A 26493-nucleotide genomic window follows, 5' to 3' on the forward strand; every position below is an offset into this window, starting at 1 on the left:
CCTCCCACCTACTTCCCCCAACGGGTAAAGGCTCTCATGGGACGTCAACAAAGTCTGACACCTTAAGTTGGAGCAGGACCAATCCCCCGCCCCTGCATGGCATCTGACCGTAGGGAATGGACTCTAGGAAACTAGCTCATGCATCAGTGATAGATCTTGGTCCTACTGGCAGGGGCCCCTCAGTCCAGTCTCCCATATATGGAGGGCGTAGTTCCGTCCCATGGACACTCCAAAGCTGTTGATCTAGAGTTCATGAGTTTACATGAGCTTGAAACTTTCTCTTTTATTGACTAGCTACAAATCACGATTCAGGGCCCTAAAGGAATTGTCAAAGTTCTTGAACTCCATAGGAAAGTCGTCCTGTCATTTTATCCATGACTGTTATAACTTAAGCAAGTTTTCTCTTTCATTAGCACACAGAGACACTTGGGGCTAATTGGCTCATTGTTTCATCTAGTGCACTCATCACATTGTCTGGCCTAGAGTATCCATTCCATAAATATTTATGAATAAGAAACACATACGAAGTAATGTATATTTGTTAGAAACATTCTCCCATTATACAATAGTAAATAAAGTTGTCAAATAAAATAGCACAGTAATTAAAACAGTACTTGACTCACCAACTGATTTTATTTCAAAAGTTCTTGCATACAAATAGGATTCCAAATACAGAATCAAGATAAATAGACTGCTTCGTTGGATTGCAGTAAATAGAGACACTGAACTTTTAGATACCCAAATTCTTAAATAATACAGAGGTCTGTTTTTTCTGTTTTATTTTTTTTAGTGTTAGCTTATTTACTGACTGGACTATTATGATTATTAAAGCTCAGAATGGTGAGTTTTTATACTTGACTAAAGAAATGAGGAGTGATTGTAGAGAGGGTAGTGTGCAGTTCCGTGAGGAAAGACAACAGGAAATAGGAGAGAGGAGCCACAAGGTAGTGACTAGTGCAGAAAGCTAACTAAGCACCCTTTCTTCTAGATACCCAAAGGTTCAGGTTTGTAAGTGACCTCAGCAACAACAAGATTGCATAGCACAGTTGGACCCATGCTCTTCTTAAAACCAAACCAAACCAAAATAATAAAATCCCCACCACCAGCAGCAACAACAAGCAGGGCGAGGTTGTCTTTCTGGGTAGGACCAGTGGAGAAAGTGATGAGGGAAAATGGCTATTCCATTCAGGTGGAGTTGGGAGGAATTCCCGGCGCCACACACTCTCATGCATTGTGCTCCAGTGGAAGTGCAGGCCTGTCCCTTTCTCTGAGTAAAAGAAACAGTAGGGAGGAAAAGAAATTTGCTGAGGTTCCTGTGAATCTGATACTTGCAGACTATATGTTTCTCATGAGTGGTTTCTGTAGATTTCAGTTAAACTCTCTGCTGTAACTTACTAAGGAGAGTCTTCATATGCAACTTCAGGTATTTCTGGAAGGGATAGGAAAATAGAATCATGCCACTAGGCAATAATTCCATGAAAGGCCACTGAACAACTTTAACAGAGTTTCAAAAAGAATAAAACCATACTTATTTTTATAGCCACTGGTAGTCATAATCAAGGAATCTGATTTATTCTGACAATTTATGTGCTTGAGCTTCTACACAGGCCTATATATACCCCACCTCATGGATTTACTTTAAAGGTTATTGTGAATATGGCAGCAATGAACATGGTTGAGGAAGTGTCTTTGTGATAGAATGAAGTATCCTTTGGGTATTTGCCCAAGGGTGGTATAGCTGGATCTTGAGGTAGCTTGATTCCCATCTTCCTGAGGAACTCCCACACTGCTTTGCATAGTAGCTGTACAAGTTTGCTTTCCTACCAGCAATGGAAGAGTGTTCTCCTTTTTCCACATCCTCACCAGCATAAAGTGTCACTTATTACTGATCTTAGCCACTGACAGGTGTAAGGTGAAATCTCAAAGTAGTTTTGATTTTATTTTTCCACTGGCTAAGGATGTTGAATATTTCTTTAAGTGTTTCTCAGCCATTTGAGTTTCCTCTATTATGAATTTTCTATTTAGACCTGTGCCCTGTTTTTTAATTGGGTTATCTGTTTTCATATCTAGTATTTTTTTTTTAGTTCTTTATACATTTTGAATAACAGTACTCTGTTGGATGTGTAGTTGGTAAAAATCTTTTCCACCATCTACAATTCTGTTGCTGCTACTTTGTAAGAACGACCTTGTGCTTTGCAGAAACATCTCAGTTTCATGAGGTCCCATTTATTAATTGTTGATCTTAGTTCCTGTGCTAATGGTGTTCTGTTCATAAACCATGTTTCTTCTGTGCTAAATGATTACAAGGCTTATCCCCCACCTTCTCTTCTATTAAATTCAACATATATGGCTTTATGTTGAGGTTTTGGATCCATCTGGAGTTGAGTTTTATGCAAGGTGATAAATAGGAATCTATTTGCATTCTTCAACATGTAGCCATTCAGTTTGACCAGTACCTTTTGTTGAAGATGTTATCGTTTTTCCAGTGTGTTTTTCTATCAAAAATTAGGAATCCATGGGTGTGTAGATTAATGTCCGGTTCTTCATCGATCATGTCTGTTTGTGCTGATATCATGTTGTAGTACAACTTGAAATCAAGGATAGTGAGACCCCCAGAAGTTCTTTTATTATTCATTATTATTTATTTTTTGCATTTTCATGTGAAGCTAAGAATTGTCCCCTAAAAATTTGTGAAAAATCGTGTTGGAATTTTGATGGAGTTTTCACGGAATCTGTAAGTTGCTTTTGTTAGGATGGTCATTTTACTATGTTAATCCTACCGATCCATGAACATGGGACATCTTTCCATTTTCTGATATCGTCTTATATTTCTTTCTTCAATGATTTGATGTTTTGATCATACAAGTCTTTTACTTGCTTGGGTAGAGTTACCCAAGATATTTTATATTATTTGATGAAACTATTGGGAAAGGTGTTGTTTACCTGATTTCTTTTTCATTCCTTTTGTCAAGTGAATATAGAAAGGCTACTAATTTTTGTGAGTTAATTTTGTATCCAGTGACTTTGCTGAAAGTGGAATTCCCTAATAAAATTTTTAAGGTTCCTTATTATAATATCACATCATATGCAAATAAATATTCTTTGACTTCTTTCCAATTTGTATCTTTTTGATATCTTTTAGTTGTCTTATTATTGTTCTAACTGACTGCGAGTACTTTATTGAACTGGTTTGGACAACCATGTTTTGTTTCTGATTTTGATAGAATTGTTTTGAGTTTCTCTCCATTTAAGTTGATAGTGACTGTGGGCTTGCTGTAAGCCACCTTTGTTATTTTTAGTATGTCCCTTATATCCTAGTACTTTTAACATGAAGGAGTGCTAGCATACAGTAAATCATGTATGTATATATGCTCATTCTATCAATAGTTCTGTTTCTTTAGAGAACCCTGACTAATACAGTTATGTCTGAGCTTATACAGATGATGGGAAACTTAAACATGCTGCGTCATCATCACTATCATCACTGACATTTCAACAATGGTTGGGTCAAATATGGCCAGTTGGGACTCTGCCTCCCTCATTATTTAGTAATTTCATTTAGATTTTCTTTATATATGAATATGCAGCAAAAATATTTCCACTAATACTTTTGTTTAATGAAGAACTAGAAGAAGTTACTCTTTTATTGTTAGAGTTTAAATGAAATATCTTCTGTAGTTTCACATTCTTGAACCCTGGGTCCTCGTCCAGTGGTGCTACTTTTTGGAAGTCTGTGGAACCTTTAATTTTCAGGGACTGTCTGGAAGATGTAGCACACTGGGATGGGGAACTTTAAACTATCTAGCCACTTTCCATTTACTCTTTAGCTCTGATTCTTGACTCACCAACATGTGAGGAGCCTCTGCCATGAGCTCCAGTGATCATCAACTCTGCCATGACATCATTGCCATGATGGACTGAAACTATGAACTGAAATGAGTCCTTTCCCATTAAGTAGCTTCTGACAGCAATGAAAAAAGTAATAGATACAATTACCACCTTCAATGAAGAAAAGGAGACCCACGGGACCCGTGGATTATTTTTTAATGCAGATGTCTTGACACAAAGCTACAGACACAACCTCTCTATAAGTAAATCATGGTAACTAAAAATGTAGGGAATTTTGTTGTGTAGACAAGATTATGAAAGACAGGGCTAAGGCTTTCCCAAGAAAATATGAGTAGAAGTAGCTCTGCATTAGGTGGGTTATTGCTTGTTTCTTAACAATTTCTGTACTATCTTATTAGACATTCAAAGTCTATACAATTAAATAGCAATCACTTTTATTGACTTTGTTTTTTTCCATGTTTCTATTTTAAAACTGTATTGTGGGTTTAATTTTACACTTATGACTATTTATTTAGGATCTTGTAATTATTGAATTTTCCACTGACATTACATTGCTAATGGCATAGTAAAATATAGCCAAACAATCTCACTCCCAAAGATAAAAGTTTACAAGATGAATGTGTATATATCTGACTTTGGAAACTCATAACCAACGGTCAGAGAACATCCATAGATTACTGATAGAAGTTTTACAGCATAGTATGTCTAACACAAAGAAAGCCAGGAAATGGACTGACACTGTGTAGAAACAAATACTTTTCCAACTCAAATGTTCATATTAGTTTCCTATAGTCATTTTAAATTGTAGGTAGTAATTTATGATTGCTGGTTTGCACTCTGGAGTCTATGTTTCCAACTCTTTCTTAGCTCTCACATGATGCAAAAGATGTTGGGTTTCAAATGTAGTAACGTATAGTACAAGAGCAGCTGTAAAGAAACTCAGCCTTAGAAAAATTAAGCATAGCATTGGGAGTGAGGGACAAATATTTTCTCACTGATAGGTACAGTGACTGGGGAAAAAAAATCTGCAGATGACACCCAAGCATACTTCTGAAATAAAGGAAGATATGCAATAGGAAGAAAGTATTGCAAAAAATCTATTATTTACTATGGGATAGGGAAATCTGATTAGGTAAAACTAGAGTTAAGCATTGCTTAGAATAGGGTTATCAGAATGCAGCAATGATGGTTATGTGACATTGGAAATATTCAGTATGTTAGATCAGGTGAGCTAACACTACACCAACATTGCTTGAACTAGCTGAGAAGGTGGGGAGGGTATGACATGCTGGATCCTGGTACCCTGTTAATGTGAGCCCAGGGTGCCAAAGAATGTATCCTAGGGAGCACAGAGTCTAGCTAAGATGTCATTGCCGAAGTTATTGTTGTGATTACATCCTGAACACTGAAAAGACATGTAGAAATGAGGTAGACAGTAATTGGGAGATCATAATGTCATTTAGCTAATTACATTTGAGAACAGGAGACTAAGAATAATTTTATGGATAAAATTGTACCAGAAAAGATGAAATAACTAGAGAATAGGCTGACATTTTAATGAGGTAGGAGTGTAATGAACCTGTATCTCCGGGAGCACATTTTATATTTAGATCTGTGATGGTGGCAAATAGGAATAAATACAATTTTACAAATCCACACTGAGTCTTCTGTCCTATTAATGAATGTAAAAACAACAGTGATTACGAAAACAGGGCTTACTTTTTTTTCCTCCCAGGAAACAGCCTGTGGCTGTGATAACTTGGTACCTTATAGTTCCTTGTAACCCTCAAGGAGAGTCAAGTCTCTAAAATGCGATTGGCAGATAGAGTCAGAAGAGGGGGGAAAAAAACCCATGAGCATCTTCTATTAAGGAGGAGACCTACACTGACTCACCGTCCAGATGGAGGAAATCAATTATTGTAAAAATGGCATCAAAATAGACAAGGGTCACCTTCTAAGGCCAGCAGGGAGGTGAAGCTGTAGGGACAGATTTCTGGAAGCCAAATAATCCTCTGTATCAGTTACTTTTTCATGACTGTGATAAAAAATACGATGACCAAGAATTACAGAAAAAAGAATTAATTTGGTTTATGGTTCCTGAGGGATAAGAGTCCATCGTGGTGATGAGGCGCAGCAATCAGAGCAGAAAACTGAAAGATCGTATTTTCAACCACAAACACAAAGCAGAGAGAAAACTGGAAGTGGGGTGAGATTGTGAACTCAGAGCCCCCCCTCAGTGATGTACTTCCTCCAGCAAATCTGCACTGCCTCCCCAGACAGCACCGCCAACTGAAGAGCAAGTGTTTAAATATCTGAGCCTATGGGTACATTTCTCATTCAAACTTCCATATTCTCTAACCTCACAAGGTCCTCCGGGCCCAGCTCCTGCCAATCATGGCTAGGAACAACTGCAAGAGCTTCCTTTTTGCCTTTTCCCTAAAAGAAACCAAGACTTTGAATTTTATTAAAAATTGTCTTTTCAGAAAGAAGGGCATCAAGCAAATGGAATCTTAAAAACCTCACTAGTTCAAGTAAAGTTACCGCGCTGAGACGAACACAGACTTGGTGAACTGTATTCGGCTGTATTTTTTTTTTTTTTCAGTACCAGAGGGACCACGGTTCTGCCTTGCCTTTTCTCATTGGTGCTTCCAGTCTTTACAAAATGTTCCATACTGTTTACTCTGAAATGCTCTAACAGCTTTCCCTCACTCAGTATAATGAAATGCCTGCTAAGGCAGAGATCAGTTTGCTTAAAGTTGTATCCTTCAGACAGTGACTGTGTGGGGGACAAAGGAAACACTTGAATAAGTAGTTTCTGGGTGAATAATGCATAATCGGTGCATGCCTCAGTCCACATAATCTAAGGTGGACTGAGCTGTGACACTGGATCCTGATTCCAGGGTATGACGTTTAATTCTTAATCATCCACGAGACTTCTTTGGGTCAAGACAGTCTCTATCTGGATACTGAAAGGACAAAATACTTCTAAATCTTTTACTTTGCAATTTAAAAAAAAACAAGAAAAAAGGGAAAATAAATACATACTGATCATCCATACACTATGGTGGTCATGAAAACAGTCCTTTGTTGTCTGAAGTGGTGTAAACAAGAACCTGCATCGGGGAAGCATAGCTGCACATATGAACTCAGAATGACATCTGTCTGAAGTGGTGTAAACAAGAACCTGCATTGAGGAAGCATAGCTGAACATGTTAACTCAGCAATGACCTACAGTGATACACTGAGATACTGTAGAATATCAGCAATGCCCCATTCTTTAAGAATTCTGCCCAATGCATATGGGCAGTAGAGGAAGACAAAAAGCTATGCAAAGGAACATTTCATTCTTACTGACAAAGAAAAAAAGACTTAAACTCAACAGTACAAGAAAAGAGGCATCTATGACTGCCTATGGAGATGCAATTCCTTTGCCTAACAAAAATAATGCATTCTACAGTGCTTACACAAAGCCGTTAGATGACACACATGTTTTATACTACCTGCTGCCATGAAAAAATAGTTAAAAGCCTAGAGTTCCACACGTGTCTCTTCCTCTGCCTTTTCTGGTTTTAGATAGAAGTGCAATTTCTTTCAGGTGAGAAAAGATACGTATAATATTTATAGCACAGTTCAGGCCTTTTATAAAAGCACTTACTTAGAAAGAAAACGATAGATTTTGTATCTCAACAAGACAGCCTCATAGAGGGCTATGGCTTGATTTGTGTGAGTAGCTCTGGTTCTGGTCTTCTGGGGTGCTGACTCAGAATGACACTTGAACAGTTATTAGAACAGGGTGTAAGAAAGACAGTAAAAGCAGTTTATCTTTGTGCCATAAATGCTTCTTCCTGTTGGGAAAATTCTCATGGTAGGGTTGCCTAGATATGAGGCAGTGGCCAAGGTTCCCTAGGTGATGAAGATATGGGGAAACTGGCAAAGGGTCACATCTATCACCCGTGGACAGAAGGCAAACAGCCCTAGAGTCTCACCGTGGACTATGGTGTAGTCAGATTTTCCTTTGGACTGCCAGCTCACAAAAAAACAACATGGAGACGTATTAATTATGAAAGCTTGTCCATTAGCTTAGGCTTTGCCCACAACCCTTATAACTTAAATTAACACACATTTTTACTAATCTGTGTTCTTCTACCTTGTGGCTTTTACCTCTCTCCCATTCTGTATGTCTGACCTGTTCCATGTCTCCACGGTGTAGCCTTGGTATCTCCTGTATGCCTCGATTATCTCCTCTTCCTTCCTCTGCTGGAAGTCCCTATCTCTCCTAGTTACTGGCTGTTCAGCTTTTTATTAGATGAACCACAGCAACACATCTTCACACAATTATTCTGAAACTCTATGATCTACTTGTGATGTCTAGCCAGCAGACTTTCCCATAGGAATGCTGGAAAACACTGCTCATTTCCTCTCATCCAGAAAAGTTGAGTTCATGCAGTGATAGAATGTGGCAGAACAGAAGACAAATACTCCTTTTAAAAGAGATCCTAAATCAAGTGTAGAGAATTAACCCTGTAAACCACTCTAAGAAATGTACACACATACACACACACACACACACACACACACACACACACACACAGTTGGGTCCTCAAAGGTGGTGGTCCTAAGAACCCCTATGTCTTTCATTCTGCTGGGAAACCAACCAGCTGAGTTCATTTTTCCAGGAAAAAAACAGCGACTCCAGACCAAGGGACCTTACCTGGTAACCTAGGACCCAGAGAATACCTACCTGTGAGCTAATGGAAGAACTCAAACTTCCCCCAAAGCAAGGATAAGTAACACAGTGATGACTATTGATCCCATCCTAAAACACCCTCACTCAGCTTCTCTTGCCTTTCTCTGTAGAAATAATAATCCTAGACCCATGCATAAGAGCCTATAAGCGCTCAGCAGAATGAGACCATTTTTACCACCCAAATCAAAAACAGCATGTTGCTGCCCTTTCTGCTTTTGCCCCTCCCTACTTTAGGTGACAGACGTCAACTCTTCTGGTTGCTGGATTTGTTCCAAGCTACAATTATATTTTTAGAAGCTTTCTGATAAGTATAGAGGAAATGGCTCCCAATATGCCTCTGTATGCAGATTTCAAATACACTCAGTCTGCTGAGACCATGAATAGACTTATGTTTGTTTCTAAGACTTATTTTATTTTTATTTGTGAGTATGTATGTGTTCGTTTCTGCTGTGGGTTTGTGGGTGTCCATGGACTCTAGAAGAGAATGTCAAGTCCCAAGAAACTGGATTCACTGGTGGTTGTGGACCAGTCAACTCTTAAAAAACAAGTAAACAACAAACAAACAATTCAAAGGATCACATCCTGGTGCACAAGGATCAAGTTCTTCTGGAACTAACATGGCCATGGTTTCCCTGGTCATTGCCCTTTCTAGGATTGCTGATTCTCATATTCCCATTACTCATGCTCAAATTTAGGATTTTCTTCTAAAACAGTTTCTAAAAAGAAATGAATTATAGTCATTTGTTTTTCGTGAAAAGTCATAGGCAAAGGAAACAAGGACTTGTCAATCCCAATGGGTGCCACTGAACCCCAGCATCTACCAGGATCAGTTGGTGAGCCAGCTGGGAGTCACCTTTCTAATCTCTTACATCATTCCTGGGTGTGCCCAAGAGGAGCTGCATGCACGTATTGAGTATATAAGAGACATTATGGTACACAGTACCTGAAGACTCCCATGATGAAATACTCTGCCCATAAGCTTAGGTTGGAAACAGACAAGACAGACAGACAGACAGACAGACAGATAGACAGACAGACACACATGCTCATGCATCATGGCATACTTCAAAATCGTGCATCACATTCCACAGTAGCTCCCCTGAAAAGACTAAAACTTTAAGTTAGCCTAGGATGCTTTGTTTCCCCATCTTCCTAGAAACTGTGCCTTTCTTAGCAACCACTTTATTCCTTGACTTCTTCTATCTACCTTCTCTGAGATCTGTATGGACTGCAGACTCAGGCATGGAGAGATGGTACTAGTCCTAGAGGTATGGACTTTTTCTCCCCTAAACATGAGAAAAAAGCAAACAAGGAGCACCTCCCTGTTTGTACTTTTAATGCATATGGCAATCCAGAAAAAGACCAGAATATTCATGAAGGCCGCTTCCCTAGCAAACCAAAGCTTTTCTTTATAAGAAAAAGACACTGGTGTTTTTTTTTTTTTTTCCAAGACCAAATAAATAACTTCAGAGATGCCTGTAGTAGGGATTTGTATCCCAGCATTGCAAGTCTTCGTCTTTGGAGAGACAATGCAAGTCTTCATTTCAAACCCCAACTAGGCTAAATAAGCCCAGAGCACTGGGTCTCCAACCAGTGTTCTAATCCTCTTGTGTTTTATACTCAGTTCAGTAGGGATACCTGAAAGTGAGTGACAGAATTGGGGATGCTCTAGACATCAGGTAGTCTTGAGGACTTCTCACTAGCTGAGAGGGGTGCTTTCTGCACTCCAGAGGCTCTCTGTTTCTTGTCTCTGCCCCTGCACTTCCTGCTCCAGGACAGGGCTGGAGTTTTATTCTAAAGAGGAAAAGATTAATACTGTTTTTGAAATCATCTGGCCCCAGTATAAACCAGTTAATGGGAGATTTGGCTAAAGGGTGGAAAGACCTATATTTGCTCTTTGTACACACGATCTAGGAGGAAGCTAGGAGATACATAAGTGGATTAGTTGCCCCAAATCCCATTAACCGTTCACCCAGTATGCTGACTGTCCTAGATAAGGGACACATTTCTTATGACTACAATATCTCAGCAGGGAACCTAGATGCGACCTGGTGGAAGAGTGTCTCTTCACATGAATAAAATACGGTATTGCTAACAACACAATAAGAACAAAGAGACTCTCAAGGAAAGGAAAAAAAATCTGCCCTATTTCTTAACAGGCTGGACCAGTCTTTTAGGAAATAAGGGTTATCTCAGCAGGCCACCTTCTACTGTTTATCCTCTAAAGGGAAAAACTGTTACCTAAGTCTGCATAACAAACCTCCTATTTCAATGTTTTTGCTTCTACTGAGTCTCTAATTGAACCGATTAGTTTAGGCTCTGTGACTTTAGATCTAGTTTTCTATTTAGTTCTAGGAAGTTCCATGTCTTTAGAAGTGCAGGTTTTGGTTAAGGATTGCTTAACAATCACATCAAGAGTCTAAACTAAAAAGTGTGGCCTCCGGCTTCAGCAGGATCAGAGACCACTGGGCATTCAACCCTCTCAGCTTCTGGGGCCAAAGAGAACAGAGCATATAGCCAGACAGCACTGACTGCTCAGGACTCTGGCTTCAGCAGGATGATAAACATAAGTTAAAGCTACAAAAATCTTTGCTTTTCCATCTAATTTTTTTATGTGGCTATATGTACGCATGCATTGTCTATATGTGGAAATGGTTTTGTATCACTTATATGGTACCAATTACTTTATAAATGAGTGGTCACATAAATTAAAATAGTTAAATTAACTGAAGTTCCTTTTAGCTCACAATGAGAGTTTTAGAGTAGTCTTCACAGATTAAGCGTAGCCAAGAGTCCTAATATGTTGTTCAAGAAGAGCAACATGTTTCTAGGTACTCTGAAACATGTAGCTATCTAGTATGCTCATAAACCACAGTATCTTCAGAAATATTTGTCAAAGATATACATATCTTCTGATGTTTGATTACATTTTGTCAGAGTGGACAGAGGCCTGCTCTATGCTAACTGAAACAACTAAAATATTATTTGAAATATGATTTCTCCCTTTTGAGTCATCACTGCCTTAAAAATATCTTAAATACAGTCTGAAAATCTTATATCCAAGAACTGTTAAAAGACTTAAACCTTCACTGAAAGGGCTGGAGAGGTGCTTGGAAGTTAAGTGCATCCAGTACTCTTACAAAGGACCAGATTTGGTTCTCAGCACCCACGTGGAAGCTCACAACCACCTGTCACTCCAGGTCCAGTGATTCTATGCCTTCTTCTGTCCTCCCCAGGCTCCTGAACAGATGTGGTATCTGTAAAATTCATACAGATTCTTATGTATGCATATAAATAAAAATATTTTGAAGGATCATTAAAAACTGTCTTCAAACAGTAAAAATTCTTAACTTATTAAATGTATAGATCATATTTATAAATTTATCAGTAGTTGTAGCATTATATTCTTCACTATTTCTTTCAGTATGGTTGGTATAATATAAACTTGGTGATTATAATCTCATACTATTTTCTTTTAAAATCTATTCTACTATTCATAACAAGAATTCTTCTTAGAATTTTTTGTGCTACATATTTAATATATAACCACAGGTGTTTATTTTTCAAGGGTACTCACCCCTGAGAACAAGGTAGGATGAATCTCTTGGTATAATACAGGGTCATAACTTTCCTGACTCTTTGGCTTTGGGGGATAATAGGTTGGTACAATGATGTCACTCTTGTTTAGACCTTGTGTTTTTAACCTCCTTAAAAATTGAAGTCTTTTGAGATAGAGCAGTTACAAAAGAAATTATTTGTGATACGAGAATTCCAATTCCCATATAGCAAATCAAAATTATGCATTCTAGTCCAATATGTAGACTAGAAAGAGAGCTTTATGGTCCTTTTTCAGCAAGGTCAGCACATTTAAATAGCAAGAAGAAGACAGAAGTAGGTATCATTCTTCAGTTCCCCATGAGATTTCTGGAACCACAGCTCTTAGGGATGAATTGAGGTAGGCCAATAAAAAATGGAAGTACAAATGGCCTTATAACAATGGCAATAAAATTAAAATGTGAAAGAAATAGTTTTTCAGAGAGGAAGATTGAAACATATGCCCCACCTTCACAAATGCACATACCAAGAAAGCTGGCTCTGTTCAAACAGCCCGCAGAAGTCCCAGTCCTTTGTAAATAAGTTCACTGGGCCTCTAACTTTTCTCTCTGCTCTGGACCACTTTCCAATTGTTGGAAACGTACTATTTCTTAATAAACCATTTCTTCTGTAACTGTGTGTCTCCGCTAAATCCTATGTTCTAGGCTAAAGAATCCAGGATCCTTCAGCAGCTCCTCCTGCCCCAACCATACCCACCGAAACCAGAACTAGGATGGTTTAAGGACTTGAATGCCCTACACCAGGGAAGCACCTGAAAGGTGCTGTTTGGTGCTTTATAAAAGCTTCTCTTTGTAGCTCCACAGCCAAAGAGCCAGTGCAAAGCTCTGGGGACTAACTGGTGTGGTGCCCAGTGAGGGAGACTGGGGAGAACGCTGAGTGCAAGGAGCAGGGCAAGGCCTCTGATTGATGAACTCTGATATGGTGATGGCACACGGGAGTCACTATGTTAAGCCTGTCCCCTGACGTTTAGTAGATTGGCTTATGTACAAATTCAGGGTTTCCTGAACCTAACACATATGTCATTCTTTAGGCGTTAGTCATGGCTTTCTTTCTTTTTCTTTATGCAACAGCTAACCTTATTCAGAGCATCAGACAACTTACCCTCTGTGGTTGAAGAAGATCATAGGAGTAAAGTATACCATCACAAGGACAAGCTACACATGGCAAAAACAGGGTTTTTTTTTTCCCCATAGAGGCATATAAACGGCTAACAATAGCCAGTTGTAATGAATAATCTAAAGTAAACCCACTCCTGTCTGCTGTACCTGGGAGGAGCATGAAAACACATTCCAGGAAGAAGGTGAGATCCCAAGACTCCTGTCTTGTTTTCTTGGCGTTCCCACAAGCGCTCCGAATTCTCCTCACACAACTCCATCCTTGAGCCATGATCCAACAAGTACGGTGTTGTTTTTAGAATTTGTCTTTAGTTTGGATACAAATTCTAATTTTTTTTTAAAAAATTAATTCCTTATTTTTAGCATCTCATTTTAATTCCTATGTAGTTTTTGTAGAGTTCTGACTACAAATTACCATTTTAATCAATTTTTTGAAGCAGATAATTTTTCATTTTAATCAAGAAGTCTGCCCATATGTGCAGACTTAAAGGCCTAGGCTTGGTTAAACATGCAGTTTGGAGGTAGTAAATGTTCCCTACCGAGGGAACCCTAAAGCCATGCTACAACCCAAGAGAGGCTAGGTAACAAGGAAGGCCCAAAGAGGGATGCATGGACTTCCCCGGGAAGGGGGAATAGAAGAGATCTCCTAGGTAAACTGGGGGTGGAGAGGTGGGCACAGGGGGAGTGGGAGGATGAGGGATCAAGTTGGGTGGGTTTGTGGTGGGACAGAGGGGAGAGTAATGAAAGAGAAGTCATGATGGGGGGGGCGTGTTTCAAGGCTAGGGAGAAATCCGGTGCCAGGGAAACTCCCAGATATCCACAAGGATGACCCCAGCTAAGACTCCTAGCAATAATGGAAGAGGGTGCCTGAACTGTTCATCTCTGATAATCAGAATGGTGACTACCCTACCTATCATCAGAGAGCCTTCATCCAGTAACTGATGGAAGCAGATGCAGAGATCCACGGCCAAGCACTGGGCAAGCTCTAGCAGTCCTGTTGAAGAGAGGGAGGAGGGATTGCATGGGCGGGAGGAGCCAAGGTCATGATGGGGGAACCCATAGAGACAGCTGATCTGAGCTCGTGGGAGCTCGTGGGAGCTCGTGGACTCTGGACCAACAGCTAGGGAGCCTGCATGGGGCTCACCTAGGTTCTATGAATGTGTATGATAGTTGTGTTACTTGTTGCTTAGTCTGTTTGTGGCGCTCCTAACAGTGGAATCAGGACCTGTTCCTGGTGCTTGAGCTGGCTTTTGGGAACCTATTCTGCATGCTGGGTTGCCTTGTCCAGCCCTGATGCAGGGGGAGGAGCTTGGCCCTGCCTTAAGTTGATGTGCCATGCTTTGTTGTCACCCATGGGAGGCCTGTCCCTTTCTGAATGGGGACAGAGGAGTGGATGGTGAGGGGTGTAGATGGGAGCGGGGAGGAAGGAACTGGAAGAGAGGAGGGAGGGGAACTGTAGTAAGTGTGTAAAATAAATGAAAAATTTAATTAATAGTAAAAAAGTAATTCTAAGTTGGGCGGTGGTGGCGCAAGCCTTTAATCCCAGCACTCGGGAGGCAGAGGCAGGCAGATCTCTGTGAGTTTGAGGCTAGCCTGGTCTAAAAGAGCTAGTTCCAGGACAGGCTCCAAAGCTACAAATAAACCCTGTTTTGAAAAACAAAAAACAAAACAAACAAAATTCTAATTCAAAACATACCTCCCCTACTCCCCTATCTAACAAAGATGGCCATTTTCTCATCAGAAAGAGAGAGAGAGAGAGAGAGAGAGAGAGAGAGAGAGAGAGAGAGAGAGAGAATAAGGAAATAAGGAACAAGGGTTCCAAAGAGGAAGATTGGAGATAAGCGACATCTAGATTTAAGGTGCGAATGTTCTACCTTGTGTTTAGAAGAACAAGACCTCTAACTAAAGATAACTTGGCTTTAGGGTTCCCTCCGTAGTCATAGCTATCTAATGGAGAAAGTCACGCTGTGTATGGGAGAGCAGCAATGTGGCAGAAGAGAATCACTTGTGCATGAGCATAGCCTCACATTCTTGCTCACTTCACCAACCAACACTCATCGAGCAACAGGGGCTCTATTTCTTTTCCTACATGGTTAATTCAAGAACTAGCTAAATACAAATGGTTGTACTTAGTAAATTCCCAAAGTAATGTGCAATATAAGCCTTTATTTTTTTTTCTTTAGCAAAGCTTCTCTTAATGCCCAACTAAAGCAAATTACCAAAGCAATTCAGGGATCGAGTAGTTAGGGATTCGAACTCAGACATGTGCCGTAGTTGAAACGCTGCTTCTCACTCACCAACTAAGACTTTGTAGCATCCATTCCAGCCTGAGTAGCCCAGCTCCTTCTCATATGAAACAGGAACAATTATCTCACCTACCTCTTAGGAAGTGAACTCATAGGGAAAGCATGCAGCGTCAATTATGCCACACACTGACTAGAAAATATGAGCAGCAGTTGCTGAAAAGGGCTATAATCACAAGGAAATGGCAGTCTTAAATGACTGTCCTCTGAGCCAAGCAACCACCATCTTGGGGAATTCAGCTGTACCTCTGCCTTGCAAGAGATCATCCAAGCCATTCTTGTTCAAGGCCCAGCAGAGAGGGGCAGAGTGGGTCATGGGATTCTCACCTGAGTATCCAGCTGTTCCCTGCTTGACAACTCAAGCAGCCTGGGCGAGGGGCCAGAGTCTTTAGAGGCTAGAACTGACTAGAGAAGTTGGGGCTCCATGCTGATGAGAGGGGAGCTCATTCCTGCTGGATAAGGTTTTATAGGTGCCAACTGTTGGGGGCAAGAGTGCCCACACTCCTGTAAGTAATTCCTCCTCACCTCATTGGTTTCTAGAGTGAACTTTTGCAAAACCTTGCCTGTGTTTGTAACTGGGAACTTAGGAGAAGGGGTAGACATTGGTTAATCTCTCCCTGGAAAGGAATTTTAGGAACAATGGCACAGGAAAAGGAACAGGAGAGGATTTGGCAGGAATTCTGAGAGAAGTTGGTTGACAGCATCTTCCATGATAAGCCTTTAGAAACAAGAGCAAAAGGCCCACTCTATTTGCTGTATATCCTTACAGAGTCCCTGACTCTGAATAAAGAAAATGCATTGTTCTCACCCTAAGCCAAGTACCCATATTAACTGTTGCATAATTACCTATGGCCCAGTGAAACTCTTGACTATAACGTTTAAAGGATCATCACAGTGCATTTGATTACATATAAGAATTTACTTGTGACAACGGTACATACACATCACACAAGAAGGACTTGACATGCAAATAACATCATCTCAAAATGGAGCACAGTTGGATTCTTGGGGGATGCAGGTCATGGAAGGGATGGGTGATAGATCTCAAATGTTGAGACTGCACTTGAGGAAATTCTGGGCTGGACAGCTTCAGTAGCTTCTGGGCTCAGGCACATTCCATTATGAGTGGAAGGGATTATAATGGAATGACATGGATGGTTTCTTATAATCAGAAAAGCACACTGACCTTCACACTACACAGGTGCAGCAGCATAATGAACCACCACGTGTATGCGCATCAGTTCCTGGGAAAGAGTCCAACGAGGTTAACTTAGCTTGTATTCCAAGCAAAGAAAAACAGTGACATTACCCACACAGAGGAGCATGCCCCACGCCCACCAACATCCTTTGCTTAGAGAAGAAAAACATGGAAAAGGGATAAAGGTCACATAACAATTGGTAATTGTTTTGACTAAATAGGTAAAATACTACAAATAATACGCTACGCCACAAATAATTTGATTTTTAACACTTAGTCTTAAGAACTAAATGTAATAAGAAATTATGTTTTCTCTTTCCAGTAAACAAAGAGTTGGTCTCTTGGGGGGGGGTCTACAAAAGAGAAGTTTTGCATGCTCATTCCTTTAATAAAAGTAGATAAAAGAAACCTTAGATATGTGCTATGCATAAGTATTACCCAGGACAAAGGAATTGTGTGTATGATTAAGCATATCATGGATTTCATCTCAGCACCTTACTTATTTAGGCATCTATTCAGATATAAAAGGATGTACTGTCCCCTTACAGGGATTTTCCACTATAGTCCTATCACCCCCAAAGTCCAGTGTCCTACTTAGATTTAATTGTCAACTTAAAAGCCTAGAGTCATCTGAGATGGGATCTCCAGTCAAGGAACGGATCAGATTAGACTGAGATACCTGTAGAGCCTGTCTGTGGGGGACTGATTGATTACTAACTTATACAGGAGGGTACAGCCTATTGTGGTACTATCCTGGACATTGGTGAAAGAAAACTAGCTATGCAGGAGCCTGTGAGCAAGCCCACAAGTGGCAATCCATCTTGTTTCCATACTAAGTTCCTGCTTGAGTTCCTGCCATGACTTCTCTTAATGATGGACTAGAACCTGTAACTGAAGCAAACCCAATCCTTCCCTAAGTTGCTATGGGTCAGAGTGGTTCATCAGAGCGACATAAGCAAAGTAAAGCAGCTATTAAATGATTTAGGGGGACCCAGCCCACTGTGGGCCACCCCATACCCTAGACAGGTGGTCCTAGGCTATGGAGGAAAGCTAGTTAAACTTGAGCTTATGAATGAGGCAGCAAGCAATATCCTCTGTGTTCTAAGTTTCCTATCTGAGTTCCTACCATAACTTCCTTAAATGATAGAATGGGGGTTTGAATAAGAATGACCTGAATAGGCTTCTGTATTTGAGTGATTAGTTACCAGAGAGTGAAACTGTTTGGGAAGAATTAGCAGGTGTGGCCTTGTTGGAGTATATATGGCCTTGGGGTGGGCTTTGAAGTTTTAAAAGTCAATGCCTGGACCAGTGTCATTCTCTCTGACTGCTGCCTGTGGAACATTGTGTAAAGCTCTCAGTTTTTGCTCTAATACTATGCTTGTCTGTTTACCTCTATGATGGTCATAGAATAACTCTCTGAAACTATGAGCAAGTCCCCAGTTAAATGATAAGGATTGCCTTGGTTGTGGTGTCTCTAGACAAGTATGGACCAATAACCAAGACAGATTAGCTGAAATAAGCCCGTTTGCCCCTGAAATTGCTTTGGTAAGATTGTTTTATGACAGCAACAGGAGGTAAAATATAACAAAAATTGGTCCAAGATAGGGTGTTGCTGTGATGGACCTGACCATTTGTACAGTTTTGTTGGAAGACTGTGGAAATATTTGGAACTTTGAGCTGGAAAAGCCATTGAGATAGGTTGTGTGTGTGTGTGTGTGTGTGTGTGTGTGTGTGTGTGTGTGTGCATGCACGTGTGTGCATATGTGTTTAACAGACTGTTGTAATGGGAGCTTGGGATGTAAGAATTCTGACAGAAAAGGAACCACTGGAGGGCTAGCATGTGGGATTTCAGAGGAAAGTCCTTGTAATTGGACTAGGAGGTGTTTGTGCGATGTATTGGTGCAGAATCTGTGAGCAGCTGGGACTGAAGAGTCAGTGGCAATTACAAAGAGATCAATATCCTTAGGGTGAAATCTGTACTTCATTGGGAAAAATAGGAAAGTTATTCCTCAGGCTGAGCACACGGAAAATATGGTCTTAGAAGGCCAAGGCTACATTTCAAGATGGCAGCATAACTTAGCAAATAGTATGAACAAGTTGCCCTGGTGATACTGATTTTAAAGGTTTGAGGGGTCCTGGAGATCAGCTGAGACTTGGCAAGATGTGACAAAGTTGAAGTCCTTGGGAAGAGGGCAGGGAAGGTCATTAGCGAAGATGCAGCCCTAGCTGCCTTGGAAACCCAGGATACTGGAGATCCGTGGCAGTGAGATGTCTGCCAATGGAAGTTGGAAGGTGTGAGGTAGAGGTCGAAACCCATGAGAAAAGCCATGTGTGCTGCAATGGTAGAGTTGGAGCAGCAGAGCTGCCCAAGCCTTTTCGGAGCCAGGAAACTCTTTGATGAATCCTAGAAGTCAGACATGGTGCTGTAAGATTTAGATTTACACTACTGAATTTTAATTTTGCTTTGATCTGTTTGCTTGAATGCCCCATTTGGAATAATAAGTATGCAGCATTTAAGAAAATAATTTACAAGAATCCAGTCAGGAAATGGGATTTTTAAAGAGACCTTGGATTTTTAAAAATTCATCTATGTATTTTACATCCCAGCCACAGCTCCCCACTACACCCATCCAAGATCTTAGATTTTTAAGGTGGTAAAATTCTTAAAGACTTAGTATAATATTAACATTAGGTTTTGAGGACAAGGGATGAATGATTATGGATTAAACTGATATGTTTGTGTGTCAGGTTGACAAGAAGTAGAGTGTCCTAGTTAGCGTTAGTTGCCAACTTGATGTAACCTAGAATCATCTGAGAAGGGATTCTCAATTGAGAGAGCACCCAGATTAGACTGCCCTGTGGACATGTTGCTGGATTAGGAAACTGTCTTGGTTATTAATTAACACAGAAGGGCCTGGGGAACTGTAGGCAGACAGTCCTGAATTACATAAGGAAGCTGGCTAAGTATGAACCTGTGAGCAAGCCAGAAAGCAGTATTTCTCCCCAGTTTCTGCTTCAAGTTCCTGACTGAGTTCCAGCCCTGACTTCCTCAGTGATGGTCAGTAACCTATAACTGAAATAACCTTCCTCTCCCAGCTCCTTTTGGTTAGGATGTTTGATCTGAGCGACAGAAAAGAAACTAGAACATTCAGCAACAACATACTATCAACAATTTAGGAATCTCTTTAAAGCTACATTGAAAGAATAGAACAAAGAGATGCCAGTCCTAGCTTATGAAATCCAGGTAGACTTTTAGTCTAGGTATCATTTTGGTTCATGAGTCTTCACTTTGACTGAATGGCTTCTTCTTCTGAAGTCAAAGTTAACATGAAATCATAAAAATAGCTTATTTCAGAAAAGAAAAGGAAAAGCATCATATGATGTCAGCATTCCAAAACTCTGGGTGAAATTTGAAGCTTTGATGATAAATGAGTTTTTGTACAAATGATCTCATCAGGCAAACGGGAAAGTGGGGAGGCTTTTTTGGGAGGTAAGAGGGAGATAAACACAGAAGAAGGAGGGACGAGAGTAAAACAACAATTAGGATGTCTGGAAAAGGTCATAAGGAATCGTACTATTAACTATATTAAAAAAACCTGTAATACATTTAATTCTGCATTTTAATATACATATATAGTTTTAATGAACTTTTCTCATCTGTCCTGACAGTTCTGTCTGAAAGAACCAAGAACACCCAGCAAAACTGCCAATACCAGACATGAGAATTCCTTTTGAGTTATTGGTCAGGGCTGTACTAGAGACCCCCAAAACACACAACCAACTTCTGTTGCTCTTAGTTACCTCTCAGAGGTAGAAGGCAAGTTCCTGTTACTGAAGACACTATGCACTTTGAAACAGGGCTCAGAGGCCCCTGATCTGGAACTTACCTAAATGCCTCTCTCTTCCCTGAGGACTAGCTTTCATGGTACCAGAAGGCACTATGCAAGCTTCCAAAGAAGAGAAGCAACTAACTGTCCTATCCAGCTATGATGCTTACGAATCATATTGATGACTAGCATGCCATGGTAACCCCATGGGTTCAGTAGAGGCATACATACCTTGGTGGTAGCCAATAGCTCTCTAATTGGAATTAAGGCCTACTCAACAAAAGGAGAACCATACCTGAGATCGGAAACCTAGCTAACTACTCAGTGCTAGTGAATTCATGTATATTGGAGGTGAACTTACAACCACTACTTTACCAGTTCTACACAATCCCTAGCAACAACCTAAGCATTTGTCTTTATATCCACAGATAAGTGTACTCTTTACCCCTCTTCAAGGAAATGTCTCTTTACAACAGAGATTGCTACAGAAAGTCACAACCAATCAAAATACAGGTATGGATCCCAGTCCTTATATATCTACAAAACACTCCCACACCTAAATCTCAGGGAACATTGCAGAAATACAACAAACCAGAAGATTAGGGAGTTTACTCTGAGATTTTGTCTCCTATAACGTCAGAAGCTATATCCATAAAGTCTCAACTAATGTGACTGCCCAAACATGGGCTGAACATGGACAACCACAACAGATACACCAGAGTAGGTATGTGTGTGTTTTTGTGTGTGTGTAAGCCTTATGGACACTGGACACTCAGATCACTCATTTGGAGTTCAAGCCTAGTACCCACACACTGGACATCTTACCTTATGAGCTTCCACACTACATTAAGAAATACAAGCAACTAAGAAATTCAAAAAATGGGAAAAATAGGAGAGTAATTGTTATCTAATACCAAATGATCAGTCCTAAAATCATATATACAAGTAATAGAATATAGACTGAGCAGGTTATATTTAGGAATATAATGTATAATATATAAATATATACATATATCCATGCAATAAGTTGGTAGAAAAAGAGATCATGAATTTGAAAGAGAGCAAGGAGAGATATATGGGAAGGTTTGGAGGGAAGAAAGGGAAGGGAGAAATATTAAGAAGGAGGAGGAAAAGGAGAAGGAAGAATAAGAAAAAGAAGAAGAGAGGAGGAGAAAGAGAAGGCTGCCACGGCAGAGAAGTCACAGCAAGTTTGCATTCTGGGTGAGTTTGTTACATTCCTAACCATGCTCTGAGCAAATCCAAAATCTATACTGTAAGTCTTCCTCTGTGCTTGGCATCATAACAGGGGATACGGGATTCTCAATAATGACGGGCCCACATGACATTGCTTCCTCCAGCTCTTTACACTACTGTGACCACTAACTTCCTGCTTGATCCCTTAGAAATCTCCTCTTCACTTACTAAATCATCTTTCCTAGTGTGGAGACTGTTGAGTCCTTAAAAGTATACACTAGGGCTGCATCATCAAGGATATAGCTTTTGTCTTAGCTTGCTTTCTGTTGCTGTAAGAAAACACCATGACCAAAGGCAACTGAGGACAGAAAGGGTTTATTTGGCTTACACATCTTAGGCCACAGTCCATTGAGGGAAGCCAAGGCAGGAAGAACTGAAGTAGGCTGTGGAAGAACACTGCTTCCTGGTCGACTCCACATGGCTTGCTCAGCCTGCTTTCCTAAACCACCCACGACCATCAACCCAGAGAGGCATCTCTCACATGGCAACCCCTATAGTGGTCTGGTCCTGCCCACAATAGTCATTAACCAAGAAAATGCCCCATAGGCCAATCTGCTAGGGGCATTTTCTCAGTTGAGGTTCCCTTTTCTCAAATGAGTCGACTTTTGTTACGTTGACAAAAACTAATCTGGGACAGCCTTCAACACTGACAACTTCTAAACATCCATGACAGCTCAGATCACTCATTTGGAGTTCAAGCCTAGTATCCACACACTGGACAAAGATTATGGTGTGGGACATATAGAGGAATTGGTGTCGGTTTCCATGTTCCCGTAAAGGACATTTGGGTGAATGGAGGAACTATTATTAAGTCTAGACTTTAGAGAAATGGTTGGAAATGAGAACAAAGATTCTGGGTGTGCCCAGGGTACCAGTGAGATGTCCAGACACCTGCTAAGTCTCCCTGTGAACCAGTATACAATAAACCTGCTTCCTGGCTTATGTCAGCGTGTACACCTTATTTCCTGATCCAGTTTTCCCCAAAAAACTATTACAAGGGTATTCTCATAGTATTCATAAGAATATTATGATGATGAAAGAGTAGATGTCCAGGGCTGTTTATGTCTTCAATGAACTCATATACTAGATTTTGAGATATTTTATTTTTATTACTATTTTTGAAATTATGTGTTGGTGTGTGTACCTGCAAGTGGGTGTATGCACATGAGTCCAGACACCCATAGAGATTAGAAGAATCTGACTCTCTGGATCTGGAATTGCAGATGGTTGTTAGGTACCTGATAAGGGTTCTGGGAATTGAACTCAGGTCCTTTGGAAGAACATCAAGTGTTCTTAGATACTGAGGCATCTCTCCAGTTCCCCCAATCCCATAGACTAGATTGTAAATAATATAAAAGACGTTTGCTTCACCTTGAGCCAGGCAAGCACAGGGAGTAGTTTAGTAATTTGTAACTCATCTTGGTTTAGCCCATGCACATATGTACATGACAACAATGGATCTAGCAACCTAGGACCCCCACCTGCATTGAGTTGCAAGTATACCTGACTCTGAGCAATGGAATAAGTCCCTCTTCCCCTTGACAATCATCAAACACGGAGAGTTTATTTTTATTTATTTATTTTTTTTAAAGGCTGTCCACTCTCTCCATACCTCTTCAATATAGTGCTTGAAGTTTTAGCAATAGCAATAAGACAACATAAAGGGATCAAGGGGATTCGAATTGGGAAGGAAGAGGTTAAACTTTCATTATTTGCAGATGATATGATAGTGTACATAAGCGACCCCAAAACCTCCACCAAAGAACTCCTAAAGCTGATAAACACCTTTAGTAATGTGGCAGGATACAAGATCAACTCCAAAAAATCAGTCGCCCTCCTATACACAAAGGATATGGAAGCAGAGAGGGAAATCAGAGAAGCATCACCTTTCATGATAGCCACAAATAGCATAAAATATCTTGGGGTAACTCTAACCAAGGAAGTGAAAGATCTATTTTACAAGAACTTTAAGGAATTGAAGAAAGAAATTGAAGAGGATACCAGAAAATGGAAGGACCTCCCTTGCTCTTGGATTGGGAGGATCAACATAGTAAAAATGGCAATTCTACCAAAGGCAATTTATAGATTCAATGCAATCCCCATCAAGGTCCCATCAAAATTCTTCACAGATCTTGAGAGGACAATAATCAACTTTATATGGAAAAACAAAAAACCCAGGATAGGCAAAACAGTCTTATATAATAAAGGAACTTCTGGAGGCATTACCATCCCTGACTTCAAACTCTACTGCAGAGCTACAGTATAAACACGGAGAGTTTATATTCAAATATTATTCCCAGTTGTATCTGGTAGGAAAGCAGGGAGTTAATCAAGTCTCAGCTGGTCTTGGATGCAAATGCAATTTAAACAGTGTCCCTCTGTGAGCTTTAAGGAAAAAAAATACCATCTTATGCTAGTGCACAATTAGGTGTGCATATAATTAAAAATCAGAGGCATCTGGAAAGAGACATAGATGGTAGAAAAAAAATCTTATGTAACTTAAATGATAATCAAAATAGAGAACCCAACTCACTATAGCCTCTAGTAAAAAGATTCTTACTTCTCTTGAACACCATAAAAAAGTTCCAAACAACAACAGAGACCCTGGAGTACCTTCACCCATGTGACCCCACTGTCACTCTTGACCACGTATTTCCTTCTGATCTTATCTGTGACTTTGCTTTTTAATAATGTCTCCTTGATATTTTATAATCTCTGTGTGCCCTTATTTCAACTCTTTTAATAAGAAGCCAAGGTACTGGAAACACCTAGCAAAGACCCTAACCACAGTGCCAATTTGTCCTAAAACAACTGTTAATCCAATTATTCAAACACAAACAGGAGAGTGAAACAAAAGGTGTGGGGGGAAGGCCATTTAAATTAAAAGATACCTTCTTAGCACTCACCACTAAGGATTTTGGGATATTTCACGTTAAGTTTTTACTCTAAACTGCTTTTATAGTTTACTACTTGTTTAACTGGAAAATTTGATTATACAAGAGGAATATGAGTATAAGTAGTGACTTCACAAGGAAGTGAATGGGGAGTAAAAACAATCCGGGTACACATCTGGAAATCTCACAGCACCTAAAGAGCAGCACCTGGACCTTCTATCAACAATGAACTCTAGCCTATGGAAACCACAGGGGAACCAAGTGAACTACCTGTGCAAAAGGAACCAGATATACACTTCCACTCCTTGCCTTCACCCCATCTTGGACTCTGCAGGTCTGCACAGGTATTTACTTTTGCTACAAAAGATTTAGCCTGATCAGAGTGAATGAATGTAAAGACTTGGAAACCCCAAGATATCACATGACAATGACATATAGCTTTCTCTGTAAGATTTTTTTTTTCAAAGTTTACTCATCCCAAATAGAAAAGGAGCCAACACTCTACCCCACATCACATAGACTGTGTTATAGAAGAGGGTGTTGAAAAATTAGACAACCAGATCATGAGGTGGAGTGGAATATAGATATTTTCCCCTGGTGTGACACAACCATGGCCATCGTTAAGTAGAGCAACTGTAGTGATTATGGGAGAGTCCCTTCTGCTTTCCTGTTCACCGCAGGAACCTCTGGTTCTGTAAGTCTATTTCCCCATTAAAGCTGTATATATTATTACAATCTGTCTACATTCATTTACGCTGATACACACATAATAGAAGTAAATTCTGGAGAAAGATAGCTCTGAAGATATCAGGATGCAGGAAGGGGGCCACCTCACAAGGCCTAGCCCTTCCCAAGGTTGCTCTGATAGGTCCTGACCCATATCCCTGCATTATTTCCCAGAGCTCCTGGCATCCTCTCTAGTGTCTTGTAAAGCAGTCATTCATCTGGCAGAACCTGCTGTTATTTCCGAGTGCTGAAGGGTGTTAAACTCATCTCTTTTGGTCTAATAATCAGTTGCCACTCCTAGGTTTCCTGGAAGGGATGCTTTTATAAAAAAAAAATCAAAGAAAGCTGGGGCAATTATTATACATGGGTTAGATAAATGGAGGATTTTTGAGGATGACAAGATAATTCATAGATAGAAAACATATCAAATCTGGAAAATTGGGCATGGTACATATGCCTTTAATTTTAGCTCTCAGGAGGCAGAGGTAGTCAGATGTCCAAGTTTAAGACTAGCCTGGTAAACAGAGAGAGTTTCAAGACAGCCAAAACTATGAAGTGAGACAGCGTCTGTCTAAGAAGAGCTAGCAATATAAAATATTGAACATTTAAATATTTTCTGAATTATAGAAACAATGTACATTTCTTGTCTAAAAATCCAAGTCATGCAGGTGACGAAGAACCTGATAAGAAGTCTTCAGAATCCTGTTCTTGAGAAAAGCCAGAGTTGTTCAAGTGAGCTTCCTGTTCCCGCGGCCAAGAACAAGTCACCTCACAAGTCATTCCTCACAAAAGACTGTAATGAACAGTATTGGTTATTTTAAGTCATCCTAAGTGTAGTTAATGGATGTTTAGGTTCTGCTGATTTCCAGTAAGAGTTATTAAGTTTAGTGACCCCCAATCCCACCAGGAGCCCCTCTTTTTTTAATTAATTAATTAATTAATTAATTAATTAATTTATTTATTTA

The 26493-nt window shown here is 40.0% G+C and overlaps 1 protein-coding gene across 6 annotated transcripts in view; it reads right to left on the reverse strand.

Moving 5' to 3' along the window:
- The window catches only part of Hecw1 (HECT, C2 and WW domain containing E3 ubiquitin protein ligase 1), a 247068-nt gene that overhangs the window by 137091 nt on the left and 83484 nt on the right, over positions 1-26493 (reverse strand). For 2 of the 6 annotated variants that reach the window (XM_005365435.3, XM_026788343.1), the window contains exon 2: positions 16816-16873. The exons of the other annotated variants lie outside the window; for them this stretch is intronic. In XM_005365435.3, the coding sequence (XP_005365492.2) occupies positions 16816-16842 (27 nt within the window). In that variant the 5' untranslated portion in view covers positions 16843-16873. The remainder of the gene's footprint in view (positions 1-16815; positions 16874-26493) is intronic. 6 annotated transcript variants of the gene reach the window in all.

The sequence above is a fragment of the Microtus ochrogaster genome, unplaced genomic scaffold, assembly GCF_000317375.1.
Source record: "Microtus ochrogaster isolate Prairie Vole_2 unplaced genomic scaffold, MicOch1.0 UNK2, whole genome shotgun sequence".
Lineage (NCBI taxonomy): Eukaryota > Metazoa > Chordata > Mammalia > Rodentia > Cricetidae > Microtus > Microtus ochrogaster.